At 42.2% G+C, this 25520-nt stretch overlaps 4 protein-coding genes across 4 annotated transcripts in view; 2 read left to right on the top strand and 2 right to left on the bottom strand.

The window, feature by feature from the left end:
- The window catches only part of LOC309354852 (vomeronasal type-2 receptor 26-like), a gene marked incomplete at both ends in the record, with an annotated part of 356212 nt that overhangs the window by 70737 nt on the left and 259955 nt on the right, over window positions 1-25520 (top strand). The gene's annotated exons all lie outside the window — the stretch shown is intronic.
- On the top strand, window positions 1057-8768 carry LOC309356126 (olfactory receptor 13D1-like; the record flags this gene model as incomplete). Its single annotated transcript, XM_081887305.1, has 2 exons — window positions 1057-1980; window positions 7778-8768. 2 exons carry the CDS (start codon window positions 1057-1059, stop codon window positions 8741-8743), a joined length of 1890 nt encoding a protein of 629 aa, XP_081743431.1. The 3' UTR covers window positions 8744-8768.
- Window positions 12554-13708, bottom strand: LOC309356124 (olfactory receptor 10A7-like; the record flags this gene model as incomplete). The annotated part of the gene is made up of 1 exon (XM_081887303.1): window positions 12554-13708. The coding sequence occupies one exon, from the start codon at window positions 13706-13708 to the stop codon at window positions 12764-12766; it is 945 nt and encodes a 314-aa protein (XP_081743429.1). The 3' UTR covers window positions 12554-12763.
- Window positions 20374-21201, bottom strand: LOC309356123 (olfactory receptor 10A7-like; the record flags this gene model as incomplete). The annotated part of the gene is made up of 1 exon (XM_081887302.1): window positions 20374-21201. One exon carries the CDS (start codon window positions 21199-21201, stop codon window positions 20374-20376), a length of 828 nt encoding a protein of 275 aa, XP_081743428.1.

Raw genomic sequence — 25520 nt, 5'->3', positions numbered from 1 at the left:
ACAAAAATGTAAAAGATGGTGATTCACAATCATTGTCTAGAGAAAGAGTTGCTGATGAAGGTGGTTAGATGGCAAGCTATGGCCATTACCTTACCATTGCCCAGTTAGTAATGGAATGTCCCATCAGCTTTTAACCCTTACTTAGCACAGGACCCAGTAAATGGGAAGGGACTCAGGCATCATACAGACTTCCCCCTTGTCATATAACACTAATTATTAAATAGATGCATCATTCTCTCTTTCTTTCTTGTTAGTTTTTAAAGATTCCTTACTGTGTTGTTTACAGCTATTTCATTTGTATTTTGGGTATTGATCTAAAATTTGCATGTTTGTAAATAAGACTGGAGAAACTTGCTGGGCTGTCCATTTAGCAGCGTATGAAAAGCAAATAGTCCCTCCTGCAATTATTAACTCTTCATCAGGTATGACCAAATCTATCAATCTGAATGTCTAATTTTCTCAAAATGAAATTAAACTCACCACATTTCCATAATAGTTTTCATTTCTTTTTGGGGGGTGGGGGTGGGAAGTTTCCCCCCAAAATAGCATGTTTGTACTAATTTCTCTTAAAATTGGCATTTTGTCTAATTTAAACATTTCAGATGCATTTTCTCTGTTATGGTCTTTTGTGTTATTTGCTTTAAATTATGCATGGTTTTCCCTGACATATACATTGTTTTTTAAAAAGTAGAATGTAGGACTACATTACAAAATTCAGGGATCTGTTTGAAGGATAGCTGTGTTTCTTTTTATAAGTTGTCTTGGGAACCGTAAATTAGATGAGTTGAACTCTGTTTTCATTAAGATGTGCACTGAATTGAACCAAAATGAATTTCTCCCCCATTCCTACACTCTCCTGGTACTGTTGCAAGCATTTCATCACAGTGACAATGCTTTCCATTTACCTAGAGTGCTCCTAAAATGTTATGTCTGTGTCCATCATTAATTTTTAGATGAGGAGCAAAGGGACTGTGACACCTCAAACCACAAAGTGTAAGTCATGCTTCCCACTTCCTCTGATTTTTTCCCCTTCAGCAGAGATACATTGTCTGCATAATGGAACAACGCAACCAGACCAGTATCAAAGAGTTCATATTTGTAGGATTCTCCAGCGATCGAGGCGCCAATTTGTGCCTCTTTGCAGTGGTTCTCTCCATGTACTTCATCACCCTGTCAGGTAACACACTCATCATTGTGGCCATCCGTATCGACCCACGGCTCAGCACACCAATGTACTTCTTCCTGACCAATCTCTCTTTCCTGGACATCTGCTACACAACAAGTGTGGTGCCTCAACTGCTGGTTCATTTCCTGACTAGTCCAAAGACCATCTCCTTCAACAGATGCATGGCCCAGCTCTGTATCTCTTTGACCTTTGGCAGCATTGAGTTTATCCTGTTGGCAGCCATGGCTTATGACAGATATGTGGCTGTTTGCTATCCCTTGCATTATAAAGTCATCATGAACAGGGCAGTGTGTATTCAGTTGGCACTAGCTTCCTGGATTGGTGGCTTCCTCAATGCTCTAGTGCAAACTGGGTTCACCATGCACCTTCACTTCTGCACTTTCAACATCATCAACCACTTTGCTTGTGAAGTCCTGGGTGTTATCAAGCTAGCTTGCTCTGAGACCTTTATCAATGAGATCATGCTTATGGTGGCAGGGGTCATTGTGCTACTCATCCCCTGCATCTTGATAATGCTATCTTACGTGTATATAATCCGTGCTATCCTACACATCCACTCTTCAGAAGGTCGGCAAAGAGCCTTCTCCACATGTTCCTCTCACCTGACTGTTGTCACCTTCTGCTATGGAACAGCTGCATTTGCTTATATGAACCCCAGAACAAACACTTCACCCAACCAAGACAAGATGTTGGCTTTCGTATATGCCGTGGTCACTCCAATGCTTAATCCTATCATCTATAGTTTAAGGAATAAGGAAGTCAAAGGAGCCTTGGCTAAAGCAGTAAGGAAAAACGTTCCCGCGGAAAGCTAAAGAACCATTTGTAAAAATTTATATAGCAGCATTAAAATATGTACAGTGGTAATCAGATATTTAACTGATGCAAGTTCAAAGTCAAATATAAGCTCTATCTGCTCTTGCCTTTGGGAGGTTGGGGACTGATTTACATATACATGCACGACTCTTAATGAGTCCACACAATGACTGGCAATTGAATGTTAACATCTGAACCCATTGGAAAGCATGATGTTGATATAATAGAATCATAGAATTGTATAGCTGGAAGGAAGCACGAGGCTCATGTAGTCTAACCCCTTGCAATACAGGCAGAAATCTTTCACCCAAAATCGGACTTGATATAAGCAATGTGTGGTGCAAGATTTCAGGGATTCTAGGGACACAGCCAGGGTTCATGTTTCCTTCAGGAATGAGGCACAGTGGAGAATGTGGTGTTTTTATGATATATGGTTTATTTACATATAAAGTGGTACCTCGGGTTACATATGCTTCAGGTTACATACGCTTCAGGTTACAGACTCTGCTAACCCAGAAATGGTGCTTCAGGTTAAGAACTTTCTTTCAGGATGAGAACAGAAATCTTACTCTGGCGGCGTGGCGGCAGCAGGAGGCCCCATTAGCTAAAGTGGTGCTTCAGGTTAAGAACAGTTACAGGTTAAAAACGGACCTCCGGAACGAATTAAGTACTTAACTTGAGGTACCATTGTATATACGTTCTGAGCCTATGACAGATGGATTCACAGCATCGCCACTCCAAAAGGGTGTTGTTTCTCTCATAGCCACAGCCTTGGATTCAAACAGAAATCAGGCATTGCTCTTGCCTCTGTCTTCTCTCAACTTGCTGCTTTATATTGGGTTCAAATCACTGCAACTTTCAACTGTAAACTCTGACTCTGTCTTTCTAACTATCCATGTGTTGCCATTTCCCACAGATGCATTGCTTGTGGGAGTGGATGGGACTTGTAGTTCAATCAGAACAATGTCACTCTGCTGACAGGGGACAACAAAGTATCCTAAGTACTCAGTAACCATCAATATTAAGGGGAAGATTGTTGGATTGCACTATGGGTGAGTGAGTAAATAAACACACTGCCTTGATCTTGATTTTCCTGAAATATTGTGCAAACTGTAGAATTATGTTACAGATCCAAATCACCCATAATTTCCCAGCCAGATCTAAAGTTGGCAGAGTTACCAAGGAGAGAGTGACTAATTTTATATTAACTAATTTTTATTAATCTTCAATTAATAACATTCCAATTAATAACAAATCATATCTTGCCACATCATAATACAAACAATAAAGGCAATTATACATTCCAAATTAATTTTTTAGAGGTCTTCCCATGTTCTGGCTGTTGGGAGAAAGTTTCTTTCACTTGTTCCTGCTTCTTTCTCTCTTGTTTTTCCCCAGTTTCATAATTCTGATCTTAACCCATTGTCCTATCCTCACAATCACTGGTGTATGACTTTCTATCATGTTTAACAAACCCATATGTCTATTAATATGTAAGAGGGATTTTATTTTGTGTTGTTATCCGTTGATTGATTTTCAGTGCAGCCCCCCCCCCCCAGTGCCCCCCTATCATTCCACAGTCTTATCTTCAAGGGCTCTGGACTCTCTTTCAGCTCTTCTTCGTTTAATAAGATTTATGGCACAGCAATTTTCAGATCTTTAAAGTGTGATCATCTTAATAGATGGCCCTGGTTGCAGGCAGGCCCTCAACCTGGTCCCCCCACCCTGGCGTCGGTGGAGCCATCACCATTACACCAGGGTGGCACCATGATCACCCAGGGCTATTGGCCAATCAATTTGAATGGTCATCATGGGGGAATGTATAAAAGCAGCAGTGCAATGTGTGCCAAGCACCTGCTTCGCACTGCTGAACACCCGCCCACCCTCCCTTTAATTTAAGTGTCCTTTGGCCTTGCTTTGGACAGCAGTTGGTTGCCCGTCTTGGGTCAGGGAACGGGTAGGAATTATTCCATTTGGAAAATTGGCATGGGCCACTTGGTTGTTGCCTGCCTCTTAGCAATCGTCACAACTTTGTAAGGTTTGGTGGTTAGGCATTGGCTTCTTGTTGAGGGGAGGAGGGGAGGTCGCCCATCGCCTGTCCTTCCATTGTTCAAGGGTATTCCGTTAAAGGAATCCAGGGCCTACATCTTGTTTGAAGTCCACTTGAGGGGCTAGGGCCATGCCAGGCTTCTGGGAACACCAGGGAAATGCAGGTGGGTTCCCCTGAAACAGTCTCCCTTTGGGTGGTTTACCCTTACAGACTTCCTGCAAAGGGGGCAGGAGTCAGATATTGTCTTTTGCCAATGCCTAAGCCAATGCGGCTCTCATTTCCTGTAATCAATAAAGCTGTGGCCAAAAAAATTGCCCAATGACCTTAAACAAAAATTCTGTGTCTGTGTGAATTTCTTTATGCTAATGGGGGGTTGGCTTGAGGGTCTTGCCACGCAACAAGCTGATGTTCCAAATATGAGTCTTCCATAGAAAAGCAGTGCCATATGGTATATTTCACAATCAGTAATTATTTGGTTCCTCTAGAATTCAAGCTTGCTCCTGCCCCAGGCCCCAGAGGAAGCTTGCAAAGATCAAAGATTCACTCTCACTTTCACATTAATTCATATATAACAATAATCCATGCAAGCAAATGCAGTTTTGTGTGTGAAATAGTCCCCAATTATAATCCATCGATTGTCTTCAGCCCCCTGTGACGGGAGGCTGTTTCTTTTTCTCCTGCGCCACAGCCTGTGTCATTTTCTCAACCCGTGCTGCATACATATCTGATCTTGTTTTTGCCAGTTCTAATTGGGGCTCATGGCCTACTTCCTTGAAAAAGGCTTAGAACCTGAAAGTAGCATTGTTTACTTTTGAACATTCATCAACAGTTATCAATGACTGTTTCAGTAACTTAAAGTGAAACCGTTTATGTTTGGAAATGTTCTGAATGACAACAAAACTATGACTGGAGTACACATGGACTCTGCGGTATTCCAGTATGTTGCTAACCATTTACCCCCAGACACAACAAATTTCACTGTGCTCTAGATGATAGCATCAGAGGTGGGTTCAGGGTGGACATGTACCCGTTCGGTTGCATACCCTCCCCACCACACACTGTATCTTGAAGAGCTGTCAAGAGGGCAGTTCTGGATTTGAACTGTCAAGTATAAAAATTATGATGAACCATAACAAGAGAGAGCTTGAAGTTGCCAATCAGAAGCACCTAGATAGCAGACTGAGCAGGCACACACGTGACCTAGTGTCCTCCCCAATATGATGAGATGTCATGTTTCTATTTACATTTTAGTGACAATGCATTAATTTGCATCTATACGTATTAATAACCATATGCAAATTTTATGCAATTTTTGTTATTTTTTTCTCCCCCATGAGAAATTATTATTATTGACAGTCCAAAAGTGTCAGCCTCAAGTTGTGACCACTTCAATTCTGCTCAAAACAATTTGTTCAAAGGTGCTTGCATCATCAAACACATTGCTTCAAATTCTGCCCCTTCCCCCAAGAGGCATCCCTTTTCTGATCTCTAATAGTGTGAATGAAGAAATGAGGTAATATAGATCTGGAACTAGTAGAAACCCGTCCTAGTTCTGTTTATTCTACTAGGAAACAAATGTATCCCCAAATGAGACATTTGCCTTTGGGGACTAAGATGATACAGCATTCTGCTCTTTTAAAAATATATAGCACGTTTCTAATTAAAAATCAAGGTGAGGGCAGCCTCCATCCTTAACTCCTGCTCAGAAACGCAAAGTATAGCTACCACAAGAAATAATTTCCAAAGCTTATATGCAAGTAAGGGATTAATTATCCTATTCACTAGTAGTGAACAGAACTATGGAAATTCAAAAGTATGAACAAGATTTATAACTCTAAAGATAATGTAAATCAAGGCCTGCAAGGACTTTTTAATAGCGTTGCCTTTATATTCTCAAGTGAAGAATGGCTTGGAAATTATGCGCCAGACAATCACAGTGACTGAGGTGACCAAGCAGCGCCTGCTTTGCTAACACAGAACTTTCTTTCACATTTAAGAGGTAGGTGAGATTTTCTTGATTGTGAAGGGTATCATACACCCTTACTGTATTATCAGGTGCTGAATTAAGTATGAAACAGGGGTGCCAACTTGAAGAAGATATTGTGGGGGCCCAGGTAAGCCCTGCCCCACATACTTGATCACATGACACAGTGCACATACACACCATTTGAATGGGAATGCCTATCAGCTTTGTAGGGGCCTGGCTGTCTCAAATATTTTATTGTGGGGGCAGAAGCCCCACAGCCCCTAGGAGTTGGCTCCAATGGTATGAAAGGAGAAGTACAAGTGGACAAATAATTTAGATTCTCTTATTGCATGTTTTTAGGTTTTAGTAGAATGGGGTTGGGGGACGCAGGTGGCGCTGCGGTTAAAAGCCTCAGCGCCTAGGGCTTGCCGATCGAAAGGTCGGTGGTTCGAATCCCCGCGGCGGGGTGCGCTCCCGCTGCTCGGTCCCAGCGCCTGCCAACCTAGCAGTTCAAAAGCACCTCCGGGTGCAAGTAGATAAATAGGGACCGCTTACCAGCGGGAAGGTAAACGGCGTTTCCGTGTGCGGCTCTGGCTCGCCAGAGCAGCGATGTCACGCTGGCCACGTGACCCGGAAGTGTCTTCGGACAGCGCTGGCCCCTGGCCTCTTGAGTGAGATGGGTGCACAACCCCAGAGTCTGGCAAGACTGGCCCGTATGGGCAGGGGTACCTTTACCTTTAGAATGGGGTTGGCTCTCTCTTTTCCTCTCACTTGGGACTGTATTGTCTTCACTTACAAATGAGTAGCAGCCCCGTTTCCACTGGATGCACAGTGTGTAAGTCCCCTTCAGCACAATTGGTCTTATCTCTGAGTAAACATGGATCAGACTGTAATGTTAATAGAATTATCGCAGGGATGGGGAACCTATGGCTCACCACGTATTGTACTTTGACACATATCGGCCTTGACCAATGGCCATGCTTCCTTGTGCTGAGGGCAGTTGAAGTCACATCTGAATGTCTGCCTGTTCCTCATCTGCAAATGATCTCATAGCAATGTACAGTAGCTGATTTGTGATTAGGTGTGCTGATAAATATTAGCACTGAAAGAGTAGTTAGGCGACCAGAAGCAAAATAAGACAGCAATACTGAGCCTCTAATAGCAAGTAGACCTTATTTTAATCTAGCAACAATTTTGCATGGCTATGAAAGATATAGGAACACTATCCTCATTTGCAAAAAGTTAAACTATTAAATTAAGCAATATTTTAGTTGGTCCTAGAGAAGATGATGATGGAAGCCTCTGTGCCTCATCTCTCACTCTGCAGCACCCAAATGAAATGAGCGCTGCTAGATCCAGGCTAATGGAGAGGCAGATAGATGTGCAGTATCACCACTTGGCTGCAACCACATAAAATATAACCATGACTTGGCACATGTACTTTGCAAACTGTCTTTTTAGAAGAGGGTATATAACTTTTCAGTCCTTTCAGTTAAGACATTTTATTGTACAAAAGTAAATACATTTAAGGATTAATGGAAATTGATTTGTTTTTTTTGAAATATTTGCCTAAAATATAAATCAACTTAAAGGTATTTATCTTCTTTTTTTTAAAGTTATTATCTGGTCACCTCCACATTATCCTAATCCACCCCAGCAAAACAGATCATGGGGTTGGTGTTGCACTGTAAATCAATTTAACAGAGTCAGTGCAAAATGTATTAAATAGCTATTAAATGTTTTTTTGTTGATTTACCTACAGTATATAATCCAGTCCAGTAATCTTGAAGAAATGAAGTGGAAAAACCAAACAAGTGTGATGGAATTTATCCTCGTTGGTTTTTCAACCATGCCAAAAATAGAGCTGTTTTTGTTTCCCCTAGTCTTGATGATGTACATTGTGACAGTGACTGGGAATGTCCTCATCATTGTGATTGTCATGATAGACCCAGCTCTTCAATCACCAATGTACTTCTTCCTGAGGAACTTGTCCTTCATTGAGATCTGCTTCACTCTAGACACAATCCCTAAAATGCTAGTCAACCTTCTGCTGAAGCATAAAAGTATTTCTTACGTCGGCTGTGCCATTCAAATGTCTGGCTTCTTCTATTTTGGATGTGCTGAGTGTTTCATTTTAGCTGCCATGTCCTATGATCGCTATGTTGCTATCTGTAACCCCTTGCACTATGCCACTGTCATGAACAGGAATTTCTGCCACAAGTTGGTGGGTGGGGTGTGGGTCATTGGCATTCCTGTATCACTACTGCAGGCAGCTTGGATCTTTAGTCTCCCTTTTTGTGGACCCAAAGAGGTCAATCACTTTTTCTGTGATGCGCCACCAGTACTGAAGTTAGTTTGTGCTGATACTTACTTATTTGAAATGCAAGCCATTGCCTCAACGCTCTTGTTCCTCATGTTTCCTTTTGTACTCATCCTGATCTCCTACATACGCATCATTACCACCATCCTCAGAATATCTTCAGCAGAGGGCAGACACAAAGCCTTCTCCACTTGCTCATCTCATCTCATTGTGGTGACATTGTTCTATGGAAGTGGGAGCATTGTCTATCTGAGACCCAACTCCAACTATTCCCCAGAAGTCAAAAAAGTGTTGTCTCTACTTTATGCAGTCCTCACACCTATGCTAAACCCCATTATCTACACTCTGAGGAACCATGAAGTGAAGGAAGCCATGAAGAGAATTCTTGGGAAGAAAATCTTCTCATAGACTACAAAGATGTATTACGGACAACATGGAGATTTCCTAATGTCAGTTGAGGAACAGATATTGATATAGTCCTGGTTATTAGAAAAAAGAAATATCCAGGCAGTTCCTTTAGACAACAGACAGAAACAGTTTTGGAAGCAGTCAGTTGCAGCTTATACTGTATAGCACCATAGAAACTGTTTTTGACATAACTGTCACAAAGGGCTACCATATGTCCTTTCCCCCCAGGACATGTCCTCTTTTCCATGGGTAGAATCGTCATAGCGATCCATAGTTAAAAGTAGAAGTCAGCAAATGTGTCTTCCTTTTTGCTCTTCAAAATATGGCAACCCTACCAGGGTGAAGTAACCTGTAACCTACATTTTCACTACAGCTAGTCTATTTTTTATATAACAAAAGTAATAATGATCTAATTATGTAAATGAATAAACATGTTACTCTGTGTAATGGTGTGGAAAAAGTCCTTTTGCACTGCAGAAATGCATGCAGATTGCATAAGCCTGCTATGTTTTGTGGTTTGTTAAATGGTATATTTTCTAAAGGAGCATACTTGTATTTAAATTGCCATACTTGTCATAACTCTTTAGCTTAAAAAACACAGAGGACAGCTAACAATGCTCTTCCAGATGACTCTTTACCTAGTGCACCATCAAATATCAGCTCTCTGCTAGGCTTCTGTTTCTTTCTTTCTTTAATGCTGCTTTCTTTTTTTTTAACATACGATGGTGGTATATACCAGGGTAATATACCACTGGTCTGGGGCCACAGTGGCAGAGCGCCAGAGGTAAGGCGGCAGCTGGCAACGAGGGAATGAAGACTGGGCAGCAGTGAGCAGCATGTCGCTATGGCAATTAAGGATGGCAGTGATGGGAGGGTGCCAGGCACCCAGAACAACATTTTGGGGGTGCCCAGGACCCTTGGGCCCTCTGGAGTTGGCACAAGTGCCAGGCTCTAAGGGAGCCTGTTGAAGGGGCACCTGGTCACACACCTTGAAAAAATGTGCCTGGAGTCACAGCCCCCCCGCCACTGTGCCACTGATTCATGGAGAGGTTCCACTCAGCATTACCTGCCGCTCCCTGCCAACCTTTTCCTGACCTGCCAGTGTCTTCTAGCAAGCAGGGAATGCCCTGCCTTGGCATGGTTCCCATCTCCAAGGTGACTGGCAGAAGTATGGCAGCTGAGCAGGGTGTGTTAGCCTGGCAGGGATCCAGCACTGATAGTCCATAAAGTACTTCATGGTTATGGAAGCATTTCACAACCTAAAGAGCCACTGGCAGCAGGGCATGCCTTCTCCTACTCCCTGCTGGCTTCCTTTGGGGAACATATAATGCTGTATATGAGACTTCATTTTTCTCCTGTCATGTTCCCCACATGATTCTCCACACCCATGATTAACTACTTTATGGACAGCCCCTCTAGGTGAGGAAGGCTCCTCCCTGCCCTGAAGGATGCACATTGCTCTCATGTAAATCATGCGACTTGCATGGGGAATGTACCCCCAAAAGAGGTGCATCCCAATTTCCCTCTGCAAGATGTTAGAGGGCATGTCATAGGGCAGTGGTGGCGGACCTATGGCACCAATGGCACACTCTGAGTGCCCTCTCTGTGGGCACTTGCGCTGTCACCCCAGCAGGGCCGTAACTGTCAGGAGTTCAGACTACACTCGAGTAGGACCCTGGCAGAGACACATGCCCAACTGGCATGTTCCCTCCCTCCTGGTTGATCGTTCGGGAGCTTCATAAGCTTTCTTCATCCTGAACATCACAGCAATTGCTGCCAACCGACACCAGCACACTTAGAGATCTGCAAAATTTGTGCACTTTGTGTGACAGACCTCAGCAACTCAGTATTTGGCTAATCTACTTTATTTACTTATAAACACACACAGAGTGCTGCAACATGGCTCTCTCTAGCATCAGACAGCAAAGAGAAAAAGAACAAAGGACAATAGTCCCACTTCACGGAACACAGTAACACAAACATCCTGTCTCCATCACTTCCCACTCTGTGGAGTCAAAACATACACAGTCATCATGTGAAAGACATTAATCCCATGCAGACCTCACTGACTGCAATCATGGAGCAGGAATTCTAACAGTAACTTCTGTGCCGGTGGCGAGGGAGGAGGAGGAGAAGAGGAGGGCTCGCACCTGCCATCCAAAGCCTGCAGTACCTGGGCCTGGCGAGCGAGCGAGGGGCTGAGCAGGCATTGACTTTTGATTCGCCAGGGCCTCCCACCAGTCTGTTTTTCCTACTCGGGAGTAAGTCACCTGGTGTTCAGCAGGGCTTAACTCCCAGGTCAGTAAGCATATAAAGATGGCAACCTAAGAATGGGCTGTTGGGTTTACATGCTCACTGGGCTTTCCTGCAGAAGCCAACAGAGAAATTCATTCCGTGGAGGCTGTGGTCAAATGATAGCTGAAGAAATAGCAAATAACAACAACAACAACTACTTCTTCTTCTTCTTCTTCTTCTTCTTCTTCTTCTTCTTCTTCTTCTTCTTCTTCTTCTTCTTATTTATACCCTGCCCACCTCGCTGGGTTTATTTCTTTATTTCTATTTATTTGTATGTGCACACACAGACAATCATTATTATATCATATTAAGAACTGGGAGAGGGTGGCTTTTAGTACAGCCCTCCAGTGTACACTAGTGTCCAAAATGGTGGAACCTTCTGGAAAAAATGTATTTCCGTGGTTTGATGGCTCATAACACCACTTTGTCTGGGAGTAATACCAGTCCTTTTTTTCTGTGGGGACACAGGAGGACACATACCCCTAAACATTTTGTAAATTTAACGGGAGAAGAAATTCACTGTATTTATTCTTCCTGATTTGAACTGTATTTATTTTTCCCTGGTGGTGATTTTCTTGAATCAAAATGAGACTTTTTTTTTAGAAGGAAAAAAAAAGCACTGAGTTATACCATAAAATTATATATAAATGGAAAGATAATTTAATGAAGAATGTAATGCAATAACTTTTATGAAGGATAATTTATTACAACAGCAGTCACAAAGAAGAAAAGTGAAAAATAGGGAAAAAGAATGGGATATACTGGTTAAATTGCCATGTTGGCACTTTGCGATAAATAAGTGAGTTTTGGGTTGCAGTTTGGGCACTCAGTCTCTAAAATGTTTGCCATTACTGCACTAGGCAGTCTCCTAACAACTCTCAAAACTCTTAATAAACTACATCTCAAATGATTTTTTTGGGGTAAATCAGGATTGCTTTAAATTTATACTGCATACTTACTAGTCATTGAATATGATTTATATTAGTCTGATACAACTCCATGCTTAAAGCTATTTTCATTGTATTGTGGTTATTTTTATTACATCTTTTTACAATTTCAAGGAATTTGTGCATGTTTCTGTGTATCTCCACCCCCTCCCAAATATCCCCCTTTTTGTAAGGAAAAACTGAACAGAAGGAGCAGGTTTCCATGATGTACTCTGTACCTAGTTGTGATTCAATTAAGTATTTGCTGTTTGGGTCTGTGCTTTGAATGGCTAAGACTACGTTATGCATGAACAACAACAACAAAATCCAATACTCTCCAGTGTGGTGTAGTGGTTAAGTGCGGTAGACTTGTAATCTGGGGAACATGGTTCACATCCCCGCTCCTCCACATGCAGCTGCTGGATGACCTTGGGCTAGTCATACTTCTCTGAAGTCTCTCAGCCTCACTCACCTCACAGAGTGTTTGTTGTGGGGGAGGAAGGGAAAGGAGAATGTTAGCCGCTTTGAGACTCCTTAAAGGGAGTGAAAGGCGGGATATCAAATCCAAACTCTCTTTTCTTCTGTTCTTTGAATGGGTTACAATTGAGCTAGCTGTCTGTGTGACAAAATCCAATTTCAGCATGCTGTTTACTAGGAGCGGGAACTGTCTTTTATGCTTCTTTTAGACACCACTTTATACATTCTGGTCATGCTCAATCTGTGGAAATTATATAGTACCGGCAATCAAAAGTATACTAATTTATTTTTATTCCTTCCAAACATTATGATGAATGAATGATCATCTGTGAAAAAATAATTCTCTGTTCCTGGTCTTGGTCACCATCCTCTTAATGGCACCATTTACCTCCTTATTCCTTAAGGCGTAGATAACAGGGTTCAGCATGGGCGTGATGGCGGTGTACACTAAAGCCAAGTATTTGTCACTATCCTGAGTATTAAGTGATTTGGGCCTTAGATAAATCAAGCTGCCACTCCCATAGTACAGGGTCACCACCAAGACATGAGAAGAGCAAGTGGAGAAAGCTTTCTGACGCCCTTCCAAGGATGTCATCTTCAGGACGTTGGAAATGATCAGAGAGTAGGACACAATGATAAGGGAAAAGGGAGTGAAAATAACTAGGACGGCAGCTGTAAAGAGCTGCATTTCATACAAAGAAGTGTCAATGCATGAAAGCTTGAGGAGTGGTGGGATATCACAGAAAAAATAATTAATATTGTTTGATCCACAGAATGGCAGAGTGAAAACCCAAGCTGTCTGAAGCAGAGACACCAAGTTGCCCATGAACCACGAGAGGACAGTCAGTGAAAGGCAAACTTTCTGGTTCATGATGATCATGTATCTCAGTGGTTTGCATATGGCCACATAACGGTCATAGGCCATAACAGCCAGGAGGAAGCATTCTGATGACGCTAAGAAAATCAAGAAGAACATTTGTGTGGCACATCCAGTGTAGGAAATTCTCTTATTCTCTGATAGGAAATTAACCAGCATTAGGGGGAGGGTCACTGAAGAGCAGCAAATGTCCAGGAATGACAAGACCTTCAGAAAGAAATACATTGGTGTGTGAAGTGATGGATCTGCTATGACCATGATGAAAATGAGCATGTTCCCCAACACAATTATTATGTAAATCAATAGAAAGAAAATGAACAAAAACAGCTGCAGGTCAGGATGATTCATTAAACCCAAGAGGACAAATCCATTCTCTCTTGTAGCATTCATTGCTCTTGTTTGACTCTTCTAGAAGAAGAAAAGAATGCAAAATGTGTTAAAGAAAGCTTAAAATAATATAGGTAAATGTAAATGTAAGACTCTGGGGTTGTGGCTCTCATCTCATCTCGCTCTATAGGCCAAAAGAGCCGGCGTTTGTCTGCAGACAGCTTCTGGGTTATGTGGCCAGCATGACTAAGCTGCGTCTGTCAAACCAGACCAGCGCACGGAAACACTGTATACCTTCCCACTGGAGCAATATCTATTTATCTACCTGCACTTGATGTGCTTTTGAAATACTGCGTGGGCAGCAGCTGAGACCGAGCAACAGGAGCTCACCCCACCGCAGGGATTCGAACTGCTGATCTTCTGATCGGCAAGCCTTAGGCTCTGTGGTTTAGACCACAGTGCCACCTGCGTCCCTTAAAATAACATAGGAAGAAATCATTCCAATCAATGAAGCAGTAATAAAGTATTTGCATATTTACTGTAAAAGCAGCAAGAAAGCACTGTGAGATTGCATTTTATTTAGTTAGTATTCTATGTAGTCATCAGACTGTCACAAAGCAAAAGTTTCACAATCTTAGTCAATGTGATGCCTTCATGATGTTTCAGACAAAATTCCCATTAGCCCCAGCCAGCATTGACACGGTTAGAGATTATAAGATTTGCTGTCCAACAGCATGTTAAAATGACAAGGTTTGGGAAGGCTGCTCTGGAGAACACAGGACAGAAGCCATTTGGAGATGGCTTCTGTGAAAGAGATGACAGAAAAGCACTGGAGCTTTGGGCAGCCACATGTTAACAAGTCATTTCTTTGAATAGCCACATCCAAAGATTTCATGGAACAATTGTCAAGATTAGCACATTATCCTTGCAACATCAGGGCTGTTTTAAATAGCTCTACGTAGCCTCAGTGATCACAGTGCAATTTGTTCACATGGAGTGACTTATTGCATAGTGGGACATTCTTTTCATGTTAGCACAGAACTGCTGGAAAAAAATAGCATTTCTGCTATTGTGATGAAAATAACTTCAAGAGATCTGAATTAAGTGAACAAAACACAAAACAAAAACCCAACAACAACCAGACAATACAGCACTAAATTTTGGTGGAAAAGATGAATTGCAGGATGTAATCAGTGTTATTTTTAATGTTGCATAATCCGGCTGAAGTGATTTTTTTTTTATTGCCATTGTATTTCAGTGGAAAAGATAAGTGTTCCCTCTGAAAACTGTTCCTAATAAAAAAAAATGGGGGAATAATATATATATATATAATATAAAAATAATATTATTATTTTTTAAAAGTATGAACATGGTCAATCCAAAATTAAAGGCTTTTCAGTCACACTTATTTCAAGAAGGGAGGTTTAAAGACCATGGTGATTCTGTCTTTGAAGTTACTGGCATACGGTGGTGCTTAAGACATGTTTGTTTCCTTATACATTTTATCACTGAGAAGCCAACATGATAGCAATAGATGATTAAATCTCACTTTTACTTAGAAAGGTTATTGTGTATGCATTCATGCAGCATTGATTATTGTAGAAACCTTTTAAAGTTATACACACATATTTGGGAGTAGGTCCCTTTGAACGTGGTGGGACTTACTTCTGAGTAGACAGTAAATAGAACTGCATTGTAGATCAAGTTGAAGTCAAAATAGAGTGGATCTTTCTATTGAGTAAAACAGTCTTGGTTCTTTCTCTTGTTAATTTTTTTGTAGTAAAGAGTCTCACTTACCAGCATAATGAACGCAAATAAACACCAGTGCAGGAAATGCCAGCTGAAATTTCTCAGTGAAGCAAAATAAAATCTTGAAAGAGATGAAAACGTGGATGGGTCTGGTGGTTCTTCCACACCCAACTGTTCAAATGAAGAAGAAAATAATAATATAATTTTTTTTTCTAAAACAGGGAAATTTCCTTTCATTTCCCAGTACATTTCTGATTAAAAAATACTGAAGAGTGAACAATATTCAGTCTCTCTTACTCTCACCACTTTCCGCTCACAGATATCATCTGCCTATACGATGGGTAGACTGATTTCAGAGGCATGTCTCAGACTTCTTTGTTCCCCTAAGGAACAGGATCGTGCAGGAACCTTGGGGGTTTCTAATAAAGTTTACATCCTGTTCTCTATTAAACAAACTTTTGTTTCATTTTCCAGCAATAAAAGTTAATTGAATAAGTTATAAAAGTTGTTCAATGACTTCCTCCCACTTTGAAATATCATTTTTCAATCCCATTTGTCTTATTTACATTATAAGATCATTTCCTTCTCATTTGTTTCACAACTGTCATCTGCTGTAAGAAACTATGGTCAGTAGCCCATTTTGGCTCACCAGGCAGTATCATTCTGGGGAGGCGGAGACTGAATTATGTGACTTCAATTAGACACCTACAATGAGTCTGCAAATGTGCAACTGTATGTGCATAGGGGTCCCTTCACATGATAAGGAATCCCAATTGCATAAATTTCAGGATGCCTAATTGCATGAGTAGGGCCCCACAAGTGTACCTTTGTACGAGCAACAGTCTAATCTCCATGCAGAATTTTAAATGAATACAGATACATTGCAGTAGATCCTGTTTTTGTGATCCTGCTTCTTTGCAGATACATTGCAGTAGATCCTGTTTTTGTGATCCTGCTTCTAACCCCTGCCCACCTATTGACATGCAAATCAATGAACTCAACAAGGTAGAGTATTTTTTGTCATTTCATAGCACAAAAGTATTCTCACAGTCCCTTAGCTCCTATTATAGTGCATTAAGTCCAACTGAGCATAGCTCAGTGCTACTTGCAGAAGATCTAAATTTGTGGCATCAACCATTTAGAAAGCTTGGGCAACAAGTGATCACATATATCAGTCATCTGATATCTCATCCACTAAAAAGGTAGGGAGGTAGCTATTTAAAGCCATACCTCTCTGAGCTCGCTGAGGTCATCATCAATGCCCCCTTTCCCATTGAATTCTCTTGATTTTCCTCAATAATGCCAGAATATGACTGAGAGAAAAAAGGACACCAGGCTATCTTGCTTTTCTTCTTCTTTTATTTTAAAACTAGGGAATGCCTACTCACTCTGGTCACCAACCCCACCTACCCACCAAACCCTTTGACAACCCACATCCCACCATACCTGGCCAACCCCTGCTACTTTTACACCTGACTAAATGTTCTTTCCTCTACAAATCATCCACCCCTCCCCTATCCCCTCACAGCTCATCACCCACACAGCTTGCCCCAAGCCTCCCCTCCCCTCACCATTCACCCAACTTCTTTTATAAAAGGGTAGGAATTGTGCCCTTCCTGGGCTCTGGGAAGGTCATGGAAGGAGCCCTCCAGCTTATAGAGGTATGGTTCTGGGTAGGAGAGGAATTTCTTGATTGTGAAGGGTATCATACACCCTTACTGTATTATCAGGTGCTGAATTAAGTATCAAACAGGGGTGCCAACTTGAAGAAGATATTGTGGGGGCCCAGGTAAACCCTGCCCCACATACTTGATCACATGACACAGTGCACACACACCATTTGAATGGGAATGCCTATCAGCTTTGTGGGGGCCTGGCCGCCTCAAATCTTTTATTGTGGGGCAGGAAGCCCCCACAGCCCCTAGGAGTTGGTTCCAATAGTATGAAAGGAGAAGTACAAGTGGACAAATAATTTAGATTCTCTTATTGCATGTTTTTAGGTTTTAGTAGAATGGGGTTGGCTCTCTCTTTTTCTCTCACTTGGGACTGTATTGTCTTCACTTACAAATGAGTAGTAGCCCCGCTTCCACTGGATGCACAGTGTGTAAGTACCCTTCAGCACAATTGGTCTTATCTCTGAGTAAACATGGATCGGACTGCAATGTTAATAGAATTATCACAGGGATGGGGAACCTGTGGCTCACCACATATTGGACTTTGACACATATCGGCCTTGACCAATGGCCATGCAGCCTTGTGCTGAGGGCAGTGGAAGTCACATCTGAAGGGGTGCCTGTTCCTCATCTGCAAATGATCTCATAGCAATGTACAGTAGCTGATTTGTGATTAGGTGTGCTGATAAATATTAGCACTGAAAGAGTAGTTGGGTGAACAGATGCAAAATAAGACAGCAATAAAAAGGTAAAGGGACCCCCCCGACCATTAGGTCCAGTCGTGACTGACTCTGGGGTTGTGGCGCTCATCTCGCTTTATTGGCCGAGGGAGCTGACGTTTGTCTACAGACAGTTTTTCTGGGTGATGTGGCCAGCATGACTAAGCCACTTCTGGTGAAGCAGAGCAGCACACGGAAACGCCGTTTACCTACCCACCGGAATGGTACCTATTTATCTATTTGCACTTTGACATGCTTTCGAACTGCTAGGTTGGCAGGAGCAGGTAACGAGCAATGGGAGCTCACCCCGTCGCGGGGATTTGAACTGCCGACTGCCGACCTTCTGATCGGCAAGTCCTAGGCTCTGTGGTTTAACCCATAGCGCCACCCGCGTCCCAAGACAGCAATACTGAGCCTCTAACAGCAAGTAGACCTTTTCTTAATCTAGCAACAATTTTGCATGGCTATGAAAGATACAGGAACTCTACCCTCCTTTGAACAGGGATCCAGCACTGATAGTCCATAAAGTACTTCATAGTTATGGAAGCATTTCACAACCTAAAGAGCCACTGGCAGCAGGGCATGCCTTCTCCTCCTCCCTGCTGGCTTCCTTTGGGGAACATATAATGCTGTATATGAGACTTCATTTTTCTCCTGTCATGTTCCCCACATGATTCTCCACCACCTATGATTAACTGCTTTATGGACAGCCCCTCTAGGTGAGGAAGGCTCCTCCCTGCCCTGAAGGATGCACGTTGCTCTCATGTAAGTCATGTGAATTGCATGGGGAATGCACCCCCAAAAGAGGTGCATCCCAATTTCCCTGTGCAAAATGTAAGAGGGCATGTCAAAGGGCAGTGGTGGCAGAGCTATGACACGCTCTGAGTGCCCTCTCTGTGGGCACGTGCGCCAACACCCCAGCAGGGCCATAGCTTCCATGCAAGTTGTGGGGGAGGGGGAGGGGAGGAGGGCTCGCACGGACCGTCCAAAGCCTGCGGTACCAGGGCCTGGCGAGCGAGAGAGAGAGGGGCTGAGCAGGCATTGACTTTTGATGTGCCAGGGCCTCCAGCCAGTCTGTTTTTCCTACTCTGGAGTAAGCCACCTTGAGTTCAGCAGGGCTTAACTCCCAGGTCAGTAAGCATATAAAGATGGCAACCTAAGAAGGGGCTGCTGGGTTTACATGTTCGCTGAGCTTTCCTGCAGAAGCCAACAGAAAAATTCATTCCGTGGATGCTGTGATCAAATGACAGCGGAAGAAATGACAACAACAAAATAATAATAATAATAATAATGATAATAATAATAATAATATTAACCCGACCACCTGGCTGGGTTTATTTCTTTATTTCTATTTATTTGTATGTGCACACACAGACAATCATTATTATATCATATTAAGAATTGGGAGAGGGTGGCTACAGCCCTCCAGTGTACACTAGTGGCCAAAATTGTGGAACCTTCTGGAAAAAATGTATTTCCAAGGTTTGATGGCACATAACAGCACTTTGTTTGGGAGTAATACCAGTGCTTTTTTTCCCCTGTGGGGACGCAGAGGGACGCATACCCCTAAACATTTTGTAAATTTAACAGGAGAAGAAATTCACTGTATTTATTCTTCCTGATTTGAACTGTATTTATTTTTCCCTGGTGGTGATTTTCTTGAGTCAAAATGAAACATTTTTTTTAGAAGGAAAAAAAGCACTGAGTTATACAATAAAATTATATAGCAATGGAAAGATAATTCAATGAAGAATGTAATGCAATAACTTTTATGAAGGATTATTTATTACAACAGCAGTCACAAAGAAGAAAAGTGAAAAACAGAAAAAAATTGGATATACTGGTTAAATTGCCATGTTGGCACTTTGCGATAAATAAGTGAGTTTTGGGTTGCAGTTTGGGCACTCAGTCACTAAAAGGTTGGCCATCACTGTAATAGGCAGTCTCCAAACAACTCTCAAAATAATAAACTACATCTCAAACGATTCTTTGGGGTAAATCAGGATTGTTTAAAATTTATACTACATACTTACTAGTCATTGAATATGATTTATGTTAGTCTGATAGAACTCCATGCTTACAGCTATTTTAATCGTTTTGCAATTACAGCTAAGAATACTATGTGGTTATTTTTATTACATCTATTTACAATTTCAAGGAATCTGTGCATGTTTCTGTGTATCTGCACCCCCTCTCATATATCCCCTTTTTTTGTAAGGAAAAACTGAAGAGAAGGGGCGGGTTTCCATGATCTATGCTGTACTTAGTTGTGATTCAATTAAGTATTTACTGTTGGGGTCTGTGCTTTGAATGGCTAAGACTAAGTTATGCAGAAACAACAACAAAATTCAGTACTCTCCTACTTGGGTCTGTTCTTTAAATGGGGAACAATTGAGCTAGCTGTCTGGGTGACAAAATCTAATTTCAGCATGCTGTTTACTAGGAGCAGGAACTGTCCTTTGTGCTTCTTTTAGACACCACTTTATGCATTCTGTTCATGCTCAATCTGTGGAAATTATATAGTACTGGCAATCAAAAGTATACTAATTTATCTTTATTGCTTCCAAACATTATGATGAATGAATGATCATCTGTGAAAAAATAATTCTCTGTTCCTGGTCTTGGTCACCATCCTCTTAATGGCACCATTTACCTCCTTATTCCTTAAGGCGTAGATAACAGGGTTCAGCATGGGCGTGATGGCGGTGTACACTAAAGCCAAGTATTTGTCACTATCCTGGGTATTAAGTGATTTGGGCCTTAGATAAATCAAGCTGCCACTCCCATAGTACAGGGTCACCACCAAGACATGAGAAGAGCAGGTGGAGAAAGCTTTCTGACGCCCTTCCGAGGATGTCATCTTCAGGACGTTGGAAATAATCAGAGAGTAGGACACAATGATAAGGGAAAAGGGGGTGAAAATAACTAGGATGGCAGCTGTAAAGAGCTGCATTTCATACAAAGAAGTGTCAATGCATGAAAGCTTCATGAGTGGTGGAATATCACAGAAAAAATAATTAATTTTGTTTGATCCACAGAATGGCAGAGTAAAAACCCAAGCTGTCTGAAGCAGAGACACCAAGTTGCCCATGAACCACGAGAGGACAGTCAGTGAAAGGCAAACTTTCTGGTTCATGATGATCATGTATCTCAGTGGTTTGCATATGGCCACATAACGGTCATAGGCCATAACAGCCAGGAGGAAGCATTCTGATGCCCCTAAGAAGAGCAAGAAGAACATTTGTGTGGCACATCCAGTGTAGGAAATTCTCTTATTCTCTGATAGGAAATTAACCAGCATTAGGGGGAGGGTCACTGAAGAGTAGCAAATGTCCAGGAAAGACAAGACCTTCAGAAAGAAATACATTGGTGTGTGAAGTGATGGATCTGCTATGACTATGATGAAAATAAGCATGTTCCCCAACACAATTATTATGTAAATCAATAGAAAGAAAATGAACAAAAACAGCTGCAGGTCAGGATGATTCATTAAACCCAAGAGGACAAATCCATTCTCTCTTGTAGCATTCATGCTCTTGTTTGACTCTTCTGGAAGAAGAAAAGAATGCAAAATGTGTTAAAGAAAGCTTAAAATAACATAGGTAAAGGTACCCCTGACCATTAGGTCCAGTCAAGGACGACTCTGGGGTTGTGGTGCTCATCTCGCTCCCAGGCCGAGGGAGCCGACATTTGTCCGCAGACAGCTTCTGGGTCATGTGGCCAGCATGACTAAGCTGCTTCTGGTGAACCAGAGCAGTGCAAGGAAATGCCATTTACCTTCCCACCGGAGTGGTACCTATTTATCTACTTGCACTTGACGTGCTTTTGAATTGCTAGGTGGGCAAGAGCTTGGACCGAGCAACGGGAGCTCACCCCGTCGCGGGGATTCGAACTGCCGACCTTCCAATCAGCAAGCCCCAGGCTCTGTGGTTTAGACCACAGCGCCAACGCCACCTGCGTCCCTTAAAATAGCATAGGAAGAAATCATTCCAATCAATGAAGCAGTAATAAAGTATTTGCATATTTACTGCTGACAGTAAAAGCAGCAAGAAAGCACTGTGAGATTGCATTTTATTTAGTTAGTATTCTATGTAGTCATCAGACTGTCACAAAGCAAAAGTTTCACAATCTTAGTCAATATGATGCCTTCATGATGATTCAGACAAAATTCCTATTAGCACCAGCCAGCATTGACATGGTTAGATTATAAGATTTGCTGTCCAACAGCATGTGGAAATGACAAGGTTTGGGAAGGCTGCTCTGGAGAACACAGGACAGAAGCCATTTGGAGATGGCTTCTGTGAAAGAGTTGACAGAAAACCACTCGAGCTTTGGGAAGCCACATGTTAAAAATTGTTTCTCTGAATAGCCACATGGAACAATTGTCAAGATTTGCACATTATTCTTGCAACACCAGGGCTGTTTTAAATAGCTCTGAGTAGCCTCAGTGATCACAGTGCAATTTGTTCACATGGAGTGACTTAATGCATAGTGGGACATTCTTTTTATATTAGCACAAAACTGCTGGAAAAAATAGCATTTCTGCTATTTTCATAAATATAACTTCAAGTGATCTAAATTAAGTGAAAAAACAAACAAAACAAATACCCAACAAAAACCAGACAATACAGCACTGAATTTTGGTGGAAAAGATGAATTGCAGAATGTAATCACTGTTATTTTTAATGTTGCATAATCTGGTTTTTTTAGTGCCATTGTATTTCAATGTAAAATATGTGTTCCCTTTGAAAACCGTTCCAAATAAATAAATTTGAGGAAGTAGTTATTTAAAATAAAAATATATTTTTTTGAAGTATGAACATGGTCCACCCAAAATTAAAGGCTTTTCATTCACATTTATTTCAACAAGGGAGGTTTAAAGACCATGGTGATTCTGTATTGGAAGTTACTGGCATACGATAGTGCTTAATACATGATTGTTTCCTTATACATTTTATCACTGAGAAGCCAACATGATAGCAATAAATTAATAAATCTCACTCTTACATAGAAAGCTTATTGTGTATGCATCCATGCAGCGTTAATCATCATATAACCATTTTAATCTTATACACACATACTTGAGTAGGTCCCTTTGAATGTGGTGGGACTTACCGGTACTTCTGAGTAAACAGTAAATAGAACTGCATTGTAGATCACGTTGAAGTCAAAATACGGTGGATCTTTCTATAGAGTAAAACAGTCTTGGTTCTTTGTCTTGTTAATTTCTTTGTAGTAAAGAGTCTCACTTACCAGCATATTGAATGCAAATAAACACCAGTGCAGGAAATGCCAGCTGAAATTTCTTAATGTAGCAAAATGAAATCTTGAAAGAAATGGAAATGTGGATGGGTCAGGTGTTTCTTTCATACCCAACTGTTCAAATGAAGAAGGAAATAATAATATATATATTTTTTTCTAAAACAGGGAAATTTCCTTTCATTTCCCAGTACATTTCTGATTAAAAAATACTGAAGAGTGAACAATATTCAGTCTCTCTTACTCTCATTACTTTCCGCTAATAGATATCATCTGCCTATACGATGGGTAGACTGATTTCAGAGGCATGTCTCAGACTTCTTTGTTCCCCTAAGGAACAGGATCATGCAGGAACCTCGGGGGTTTCTAATAAAGTTTACATCCTGTTCTCTATTAGGTAAACTTTTGTTTCATTTTCCAGCAATAAAAGTTAATTGAATAAGTTATAAAAGTTGTTCAATGACTTCCTCCCACTTTGAAATACCATTTTCAATTCCATTTGTCTTATTTACATTATAAGATCATTTCCTTCTCATTTGCTGTTTTGCCGTGAGTTTGTGGGGAGGACCGCTTCCCCAGCAAGCCCATATTGCACCTTGGGGCTGGGGGCGGGCCCCATACTCCACCACAGCATATAAAGCTCCAAGGAAGCCCTGGACATTGCTGCTGCCACTCTGCCTATGAGTCTTGGGGAGGACCGCTCCCCCTTGAAGCCCATTCTCCACCTTGGGCCTGGGGACGGGCCCCATACTCACCTCCGCAGCCTATGGGGCTCCAGGGAGGCCTCGGGTGTGTGGGGTGGGTGTTTAGTTGGTTGTGGGAATTAGTTTAATTTAATTATGTTATGTTTGTAACTTTCTGTTTTTTGTTTTTATAGTTTTATTGTTCTGTTAGTTTGTTTTTTGTATAGGTTTTAATTTGATTTTAAGGGGAGGGGTCAGGGCTGCCTGGGAGTGGGTCCCAGCAAACAAAATGGCTGGGGCAGGTTCCACGGGGGGGGGGGATGCACTGGGACAATCGATCTACGTGATCATGGGTAGGAGGAGGAGTTACGCTAAGACCAGACCATGTCATTACCGAGGAAGCAGGCTTAGTCGTTGTCTGAGGACTATCCCTGCCTCCAGGTCTGGTCCTGACCGGATGGATACTGGAATCAGCAAGGGTTACCCACACAACCTGAAGGTGCTGCTGTGCAATGCCAGGTCAATGATCCATAAAACCATTGTGATTCATGACTTGATCGTGGATGGAGGATTTGACCTGGCATGTGTAACAGAGACTTGGTTGGATGAAGCAGATGGGCCTGTCCTTGCTGCTGCTTGTCCACCAGGCCTTGTGGGTGGGTGGGGTTTGCAGTGATTTTTAGGAAGTCATTAGTTTGCACCAGGCGTCCTATTGGAAAGTCCCAGTTCTCTGAGTGCATGTTCTGGAAGTTGGGCAATAGGGGCAGTACAGGATTCCTATTAGTGTACTGACCTCCCCACTGCACCAAGGATTCCCTGCCCGAGCTGCTTCAGGTTGTGGTGGATGTTCTCCTAGAGACACCTAGTTTGGTTGTCCTAGGGGATTTTAACATCCATGCTGACACGACCTTACAAGGGGCCACTCGGGACTTCGTGGAAAGCATGGCCTCCATGGGACTATCCCTGAATAAGTCTGGCCCAACTCATAGCCGCGGGCATGCCTTAGACCTGGTGTTCACCTCTATGGATGTTGGTGATCTGACACTAAGTAAAAGCGAAACCAAAGAAGTGCCATGGTCAGATCACTTCCTGGTGCAACTGGACTTCTCCATGACCCTTCCCCTCTGCAGGGAGGTGGGACCGATTCAGATGGTCCACCCCCACCACTTAATGGATCCAGATGGTTTCCAGAGAGTGTTAGGGGATGTTTTATCCCATGTTGATGGCCTTTCAGCTGATTCCCTGGTGGCCCGCTGGAATGTGGAGTTAACCAGGGCTACTGACTGTTTGGCTCCAAAGAGCCCTCTCCGATTGCATGGAGCCCGGACAGCCCCGTGGTTTTCCACGGATCTGAGGGCAATGAAACAATTGTTGAGATGGCTAGAGTGCCGGTGGCAGATAACCCATTCTGAATCTGACCGGACACGGGTTAGAGCTCAATGTTGAGCCTACCAAGTGGCAATAGCAACGGCGAAGAAGACTCTATTGCATCTGCGGAAAACAGCAGCAGGAGACTCTTTCAGGTGGTTCGCAATTTAGCAGAACCACCTGCTGCATCAGGGCCCAGTACGGATCTCTTGCAATGATTTTGCAAAGTTTTTTGCAGATAAATTCACTCAGATTCACTCAGATTCGAGAAGAGGTAGACTCCACCGTGGGAGCAGGGCCGGGGCGGGAGAGTGCTAGAGTCCTGTCTAGTCAAGTTGTGTGGGATCAATTCCAATCTGTTACCCACGAGGATGTGGATAGGCTGCTTGGATGAGTGAAACCAACCACTTGTCTCCTTGATCCT

Source organism: Podarcis melisellensis (genome assembly GCF_964234715.1).
Source record: "Podarcis melisellensis genome assembly, chromosome: 13".
Taxonomy (NCBI): domain Eukaryota; kingdom Metazoa; phylum Chordata; class Lepidosauria; order Squamata; family Lacertidae; genus Podarcis; species Podarcis melisellensis.
Note: the sequence above shows the minus strand (reverse complement) of the source record. Positions and strands in the feature narration are given on the sequence as shown.